Raw genomic sequence first — 7,461 nt, forward strand, 5'->3', positions numbered from 1 at the left:
GGAAAAGTACTCCTACTTTGAATGCTAAAATTAGAGAGCACTATGCAGAAATCTAGGAGCCCCTCACCATCATCCGCGCCGTCGTCCCCGTCACCGACCCCCCTCCGACCTCGAGTCAGGGTCTATATTGTTTTATGCTATTTTACCTTGAATACGGTATTTAATTAGGTCCTCCCTAATACTAATGATCATGTTGCTGTAAATGTTGTATGACAATGTTGTAAAGGGTAGTAATTGGTCTCTTCTGCTGCTTTTCAGAGATGGAGTTCTTCACGGTTATACTTGAGAAATCCTTCAGGCTGGTGCTGCCGCACAATTTTGTGAAGATGTTGGACGGCCATCGGTCATAGAACATGAAGCTGAGGCAGGCCGGCAATGGGCTTCGCAAGCTGTGGGACGTGGAGGTGGTGTTCGACGCCGATGGCCGCATGTACCTAGATCGTGGCTGGGAGCAGTTCGTCCGTGCCGACGACCTGGGGATCGGGTACTTCCTTGTCTTCAGGTACGACGGCAACGCCACGTTCGCCGTGAAGGTGTTCGACACGACTATGTGTCGGAGGCGCTACCAGGACAACGACGATGCCGGTACGCTCTGTCTCTTCGTCCTCTCCATTAGGATATCTCTCACACCCATTTAAAATAAACTTTTTTGCATTTGGCAAGACAATGGGAGCAGGAGCAGCGAGTACTGCGACAGGTGCTATGTCTACGGTAGCAGCGACTCTGGCAGCAAAAGTAGCAGCGACTCTGGCGACAACAAAAGTAGCAGCGACGATGGCCTCGTGATGGATGTCCCACAGCTGGGCGACAGGGCCATGCCAACTGTGGTAGAGGAGTACATCCCACAGCCTGGCCTGGGGCTTCACCGCTCTAAGCACATCAAGATGATGAAGGAGAAGGTGAAGAAGCAGGAGTGAATATCTTAAGAACCTGATGGCTTTAATCTTTATAGTATAAACCTTTTAAGTACGATAGTGTTGAAGTGCTATTGCACTTTTAAGTATGATGGTGGTGTGCCTGATGAAATTTTGTGCATGCTCATGGATGCTCCTTGTTATTATGATGTATGATGATGCATGATTAGTAGGACTTGTTATTATATATGATGATGTATGATGCAAGCATGAAGAGTTATTATATATCAGCGAGTGAAATGAACATAGCAGTAGCGTTGGTAAACCAAGCACGAAGATAAGAGAGGACACTTCTCTCTATTAGCTAGCTAATAACAACCTAAATTAACCCCCAAAACCCCTAAACCAGCCACTTACAAAAACAAAACAAAACCTCAGCTGCAACCAGTTTCTGACGCGTGGATGCCTTTTGGTTCCGGTTTATGTCACCAACCAGGACCAAAGGCCCCCCTGCCTGGGCTGCCCGCAGCGGCCACATGGATGCCCATCTGTCCCGGTTCGTGTAAGAACCGGGACTAAAGGGGGGAGGCATTAGTAACGAACCGGGACTAATGGCCCTTACGAACCAGGACAAATGCCTTGTTTTCTACTAGTGATGGGGAGTGAGAGCACTTCACATTATCGCGTTTTGTAGGTATGAGTGAGGGCTTCGGGTGGCTTGATGTATGTTCTTGTCAGACCTTTGTTAAATAAGTAATAAAGATGGATGTATGCATCGACTGATGCAGAGGCCAGGGGTCTTAACCTCCTTTTCCGACAAAATGGTGCATGTAGAATAAGATGCATGCATGAACAATAATTCCCTTACTTTTATTAAATGTGTCGTGGGACTCAAAGATCTTTAACTTAATTGGACTCAAAGTGAGCCTTATATAATGAAAATTTGAAAATTTTAAGATGAGCCCTCTAAATTAGAAAGGATGGAGTGTAGATACACTCCCCTCTCATAGCTATACATCTCCATGGATATATCTTGCATGTGCGCAGAATTTTTTTTATTTTTCATGTAACGTTTCCCAACAAAATCTATATCTGTATCTAATATTAAAAGATGAAGGCTTTCATAGGTCTCCATCCGACACACCCTTTATATCCGTTGATTTTATGTTAACTATAAAAACTAACGACTGAGATTTAATAGTACATCTTTTTTCCTCTCCTTTCTATTCCTGTATTAAAAAAAGGTAGCCTTCCTTTATCGGTCCGCTTTCATCAAGCCCCGATCCAAGTTCTTTTTCACATACTCCCTTCGTTCCTAAATATAAGACCTTTTAGAGATTGTACTAAGAATTACATACGGATGTACATAGACATATTTTAGAGTGTATATTCACTCATTTTGCTCCGTATGCAGTCTTCTAGTGAAATCTCTAAAAGGTCTTATATTTAGAAACGGAGGGAGTAGAATGGAACATTGCCCCGATTAACCTCGTTTTGTTTTCTTTTGCACCGAACGGATCGCAGGGACGGGAGCTCCTAGTCAGCGATGCAGGCGCCGGTTAACGTTTCGGCGCTCGCTAGCCTAGGCGGGCCCACTAACACGCTCGTTAGTTCTCTAGTTTTTTTCTCTTGACACAGTAGGAAAAAAAACATCCATATTTTCTATTTGTTATGAAAATAAAAGTATGAAAACATTTTTTTTACATATTTAGTTAAAAAGGTTCATCAATTTTGAGAAAAGTTCATCAATTTTTTAAAACTCATTGAAATTGAAAAATAAGTTCATCCAATTTGGGAAAAAATCATTAAATTTCTAAAAGTTCATTAAACTTGAAAGCGTTCATAGATATTCAAAAGAACTTCATGTATTTTTTTTAAAAGTTCATTGAACTGAAAAGAGTTCATGTATTTTCATTAAAAGTTCATTGAACTGAAAAAAAAAGTTCGTAAACCTGGAAAAAGTTCATTAAGTTTACAAAATATCATCCATATTCAAGAAGATGTTCAACTATTTTCAGAAAAGTTCACTGATAATAAAAAAAGTTCATAGGATTTAAAGGTTCATCGATTTTCAGAGAAAAGTTCATCAATTTGAAAATTGTTCGCAAAAATTTAAAAACAGCTCATCAATATTCAAAAAAGTTTATAGAATTTTTCGGAAAAAGTTCATCACCCGCCGTTTAGATGGGCCAGCCCATATAAGAAAGCTGCAGGCGCCAGTTAACAAAATCCATGTTAACTAACGCCCGCAGCGCCGAATAGGCAATGCCACGATCAATCTCTTCATGCCAACGATCCATCTCTTACTTTTTTACCGGCCCACAGAAGCCTACCCAGGGTAGCACGGTATCGAATAGCACATAGAAGCCCAGCCAGTGTAGCACGATGTGAGAGAAATCCCAGCATTTCCAAATTTTAAAATGTGAATATTTTTGAATTACCGAACATTCTTTGAAACAAAACGATCAAATTTGGAAAATTAGGAACATAATTTGGAAATAGGAACATTTTCTGTCAAGTTGAACAAAATTTGTAAATTGCGAACATTTTCTGAAAACAAATCATTTTTTGAAAATGTCAAACATATTTTTCAATGACCAAATTTATTTTAAGTTATGATTGTTTTTAAAAACGGAAATTATTTGAAGTTTGGATCATTTTGATAAAAGAAAGAACATTTTCTAAATTTCAAGAACAATTTTGAAACATGAAATTAGTTTAAAATAAATAAAATAACCTTAAAAAAGGAAGAAAATAATAAACGAAAAAAAGAAACAGGAACAGCAAAAAAAAAACGGTTCATGAAAATAATAAACGAAAGAAAGAAACAGGAACCTCTGGAATGTTGTCCATGAAATAGGGTTGATCGACTTCGTCTTCGTTGAAAGAGGCTAATGTTGAGGAGTGCCTCTACGTCATGGCAATGCGTCCATACCAATGTAGAAAAGTTGTTGATCTTTAGTATGTGTTAATTAAGATCCGAGACGAATGCATGAATCGATTTGATGGACAACCATATATTTTTTGAACAAACAAAACTGCATTGAACAGTTCTTTTGCTAACTTAAAATAAGCCGAAATAAACGGTTTCTATCTAGCTTATTTTATAAGCCAATCAAAATTTTATTTTATAAACACGTTAATTAAGACCTAACTAATAGGCTTTAAAAAATATATTGATAAGGCTTCTGGAATAAGCTGTTAATGGCAAAAAAGTTAAAGTATTTTGAAGTGTTGATCTAGTTAGTTTTGCCCAGAACTCCATGAATATGGTTTTCACTACTAAATTTTGAGTAAATTTAAAGTCTGGTTTTTAAATTTATTCCTATTTTTATCGAGTTTAATGTCGAGTATTTGAGGTCGAAATTCCAAGAACCTTTTTCGCTAAAAAAAAAGGGACACTGCTCGTGAGGCCATATCCGTATGGTCACCGACCGGTTGTCCTTTGGTTCGACGGCCACGTACGCTCATCCGTGGCAGAGCGCTCGGCGCCTTAGCCATGGCGGCTTGGCACGTGGACACGACCTCAGGCGAGGCGCCCACGTGCCCTCTCGCCGCTCAGTTCCTTCGTCCCCGATGAGACCCCGCCGCTTTTCGCAGTTCTCGACGTCCTCTCCGGTTCGCACGTGTCGCCGTGTCAGGCTCCGTACGCCGCGTCGACCTCCACCGGCCGCTCAGCGGCAGCATTATAAGCGGCGTCGCCGCGGTCCAGGAACGAACAGGCGATCCAGGCCACTGACCACGTCCAGTCCAAGCTCCACGCACCAGCTTTCTGAGAACACAGTCGGTCGACTCAGCCTGCCACTGACAATGGCGTCGCAGCAGCAGAGCCGGAAGGACGCCGCCTCGAAACGGGAGGAAGGCCAAGGCGGCGTCGGCCTAGAGGAGATCGGCAAGTTCCGCGCGGAGGCGCAGCAGCACTCGGCGGACGCCATCCGTGCCGCCCAGGAGCGGTACAACCAGAACCTGCAGCACGGCGGCGGCGCCAGGGGGGCGGTGACCGTCACCCAGGCGCCCGGCGCCACGGTGGTCTCCTACCAGGAGCACAAGGCCATTCCCGAGGGCGCCCACCAGGGCCGCGCGCACGGCCACGGCGCCAACGCGCCGGCAGGGGGCACCACGGCGTCGTCTCGGGGCACCGAGTTGCAGCACGGCGCGAAGCAGGAGGAGGGCCGTGGGCATGGCACGGGCCACAAGGAGCACAAGGGCTCGGCAGCGGTAACGCGCGCGGCCGACGACAAAGAGAGTGCCGCGCGCGGCACAAACGCGCCGGCAGGGGGCACGGTGGCATCCTCTCGGGGCGTCGAGAAGCAGCACCACACGAAGCAGGAGGAGGGCCGTGGGCATGGCGCGGGCCACAAGGAGCAGAAGGGCTCGGCGGCGGTGACCCACGCCACCGAGGACAGGGGCAAAGATGGCGACTCCGCGCGCAGCGCCAAGGACGCGGCCATGCACGCGCTCGGATTGACGGGAGACCAAACTGTGGGCAAGGGCGCCGGAATCAAGGACGCCGGTGCGCATGGCGCGCATGTCCGTGGGCATGATGCGGGCCACAGGGAGCAGAAGCGCTCGGACTCGGCCACGCGCACGCTCGGCTCCACTGGAGACTACGCTGCGGCCAAGGGTGCCGAGACCAAGGACGCCGGTGCGCATGGCGCGCAGGTCACCGCGGAAGGGACACAGGAGGCCACAGCTACCGCCGCCGAGTACGCCAAACAGGTCGCAGCAAAGGCGAAGGAGGTCACGGTGAGCACCGGCGGGACGGCCGCGGAGTACGCCAAGGCGGCCGCCGAGAAGGCGAGGGAGGCGGCTCTGGCGGCCGGCAAGACGACGGCCGAGTACACGCAGCAGGCTGCGGTGAAGGGCAAGGACGTGACTGTCTCCACCGGCGGGACGGCCGCGGAGTACGCCAAGACGGCTGCAGAGAAGGCCAAGGACGCCGCGCTGGCGGCCGGCAAGACGACGGCCGAGTACACGCAGCAGGCGGCGGTGAAAACCAAAGACGTGACGCTGTCGACCGGTGCGCAGGCGGCGCAGAAGGCCAAGGAGGTGACCGCCGTAACGGCGCAGAAGGTGGCGGAGTACACCAAGGAGATGGCGGAGCAAGGGAAGGCCACTGCCGCCGAGGTCGAGGAGAAGGCGAAGGAGGCAGCAGCCCGCGCCGCCGACAAGGCCGAGGAGCCGAGCTTGGACACGAGCTCGCAGGCCAAGGGTTCGGCCGCACGGGCAGCTGACAAGACCCGCGACACGGCGGCGCAGACCATGGGCAGGGCCAGGGACGCAACCGGACAGACGGGGGACATGACCGGAAGCATGGCTGGCCAGGTGAAGGACACGACCGGAGCCATGGCGCAGAAGGCGAGTGACACGGCGGCGTACATCAAGGACTCGGTGAAGGGCGCAGCAGGAGGCACGGCGGACAGGACCCGCGACACCACCGGACAAACCATGGGCAGGGCCAAGGACGCTACCGGAGACGTGGGGGACAGGACCGGAAGCATGGCCGCCCAGGTGAAGGACGCGACGGGAGCCATGGCGCAGAAGGCCAGCGACACGGCCGCGTACATCAAGGACTCGGTGACGGGCGCGGCGGGAGGCGCCGTGGACAAGACCCGGGACGCCGCGTCGCAGGTCGCGCAGAAGACCGGGGAGGTGAAGAACAGGGCGGTGGACGCCGGCAAAAATGCCACCGCCAGCGGCACGACCGGGACGGCGAAGGCGAAGGTACGTACCCGTCGTGTCCAGCCGCAAGCGTCTGATCCTACGGTGTTTACGCAGGTTTGATGTATCCATAGTTGATGGCTCAGCTGTGATGCGTGCATGCAGGGTGGAGGCACCGATGGCGCTAGGATCGTGGAAGACGCTCTGGAGGTGGTGGGCGCGACCGTGGAGGCGGTGGGCGCGACGGTGTACGGGATAGCGCAGCACACGAAGGGGATCGTCGCCGGCGAAGAGGAGCTCATCCCGGTGGAGCGGGAGGCGGCGAAGACCGCCGGAGCCGGTGAGCGCAGGGAGAAATCCCAGTGAGCAGATCGACGCGTCACGGCGAAAATGTTTACGAGCCTATGGGAGCTTGGTTATGCGGTCACTTTGATCAGACACGTTATTAAGACTTACGTTAAGTGTGTGTTGTATATATATGGTTGTAATAATAACTAGTGCACTATATGGAGTGAGTGAGTGCTCAGGTGAGTCGAATAATGGTTGTTTATAGGTAAGTGGGACTATGTCCTGATGTTCAAGGCTTGAAGCTGCCAGTAGTACGTTTGGAAGTGGTCAGCTAGCTAGTAGTCGCATGTGTCAAATCCTGTGCAATGAAATATTCAGTTCTGGTGGTTATCAAGCAGCTGAGCGTCGTCCTCCACCATTGTTGTAGATCTTATTTTTGCAACAAAGGTCTCACTATAGAAACCTTTGGAACATAATGTTGTAGATTTTCTTTCTTTGCAAGAAATTTTTATCTTCCGTGCAGTAATGTTACAGATTTTTCTTGCAGAGAAGAGTTGCAATTGATTTTTTTAGAGTTCTCTTTAAAAGTGAGACTCTTTTCTTTTTCTTTTCTAAAAGTTGTTTAGTTTATTTTTTTAAAATGGATGATGTTCACATA

General features: G+C 49.2%; 1 protein-coding gene across 1 annotated transcript; it reads left to right on the plus strand.

Annotated features, from left to right (window-relative positions):
- The first annotated feature begins 4,215 nt into the window (after positions 1 to 4,215).
- LOC123449120 (seed biotin-containing protein SBP65-like) lies at positions 4,216 to 7,197 on the plus strand. The gene is made up of 2 exons (XM_045126214.1): positions 4,216 to 6,578; positions 6,681 to 7,197. The coding sequence occupies exons 1-2, from the start codon at positions 4,278 to 4,280 to the stop codon at positions 6,879 to 6,881; spliced, it is 2,502 nt and encodes an 833-aa protein (XP_044982149.1). The 5' UTR covers positions 4,216 to 4,277; the 3' UTR covers positions 6,882 to 7,197.
- Positions 7,198 to 7,461: the final 264 nt, after the last annotated feature.

This window comes from Hordeum vulgare, chromosome 1H, assembly GCF_904849725.1.
Source record: "Hordeum vulgare subsp. vulgare chromosome 1H, MorexV3_pseudomolecules_assembly, whole genome shotgun sequence".
Lineage (NCBI taxonomy): Eukaryota > Viridiplantae > Streptophyta > Magnoliopsida > Poales > Poaceae > Hordeum > Hordeum vulgare.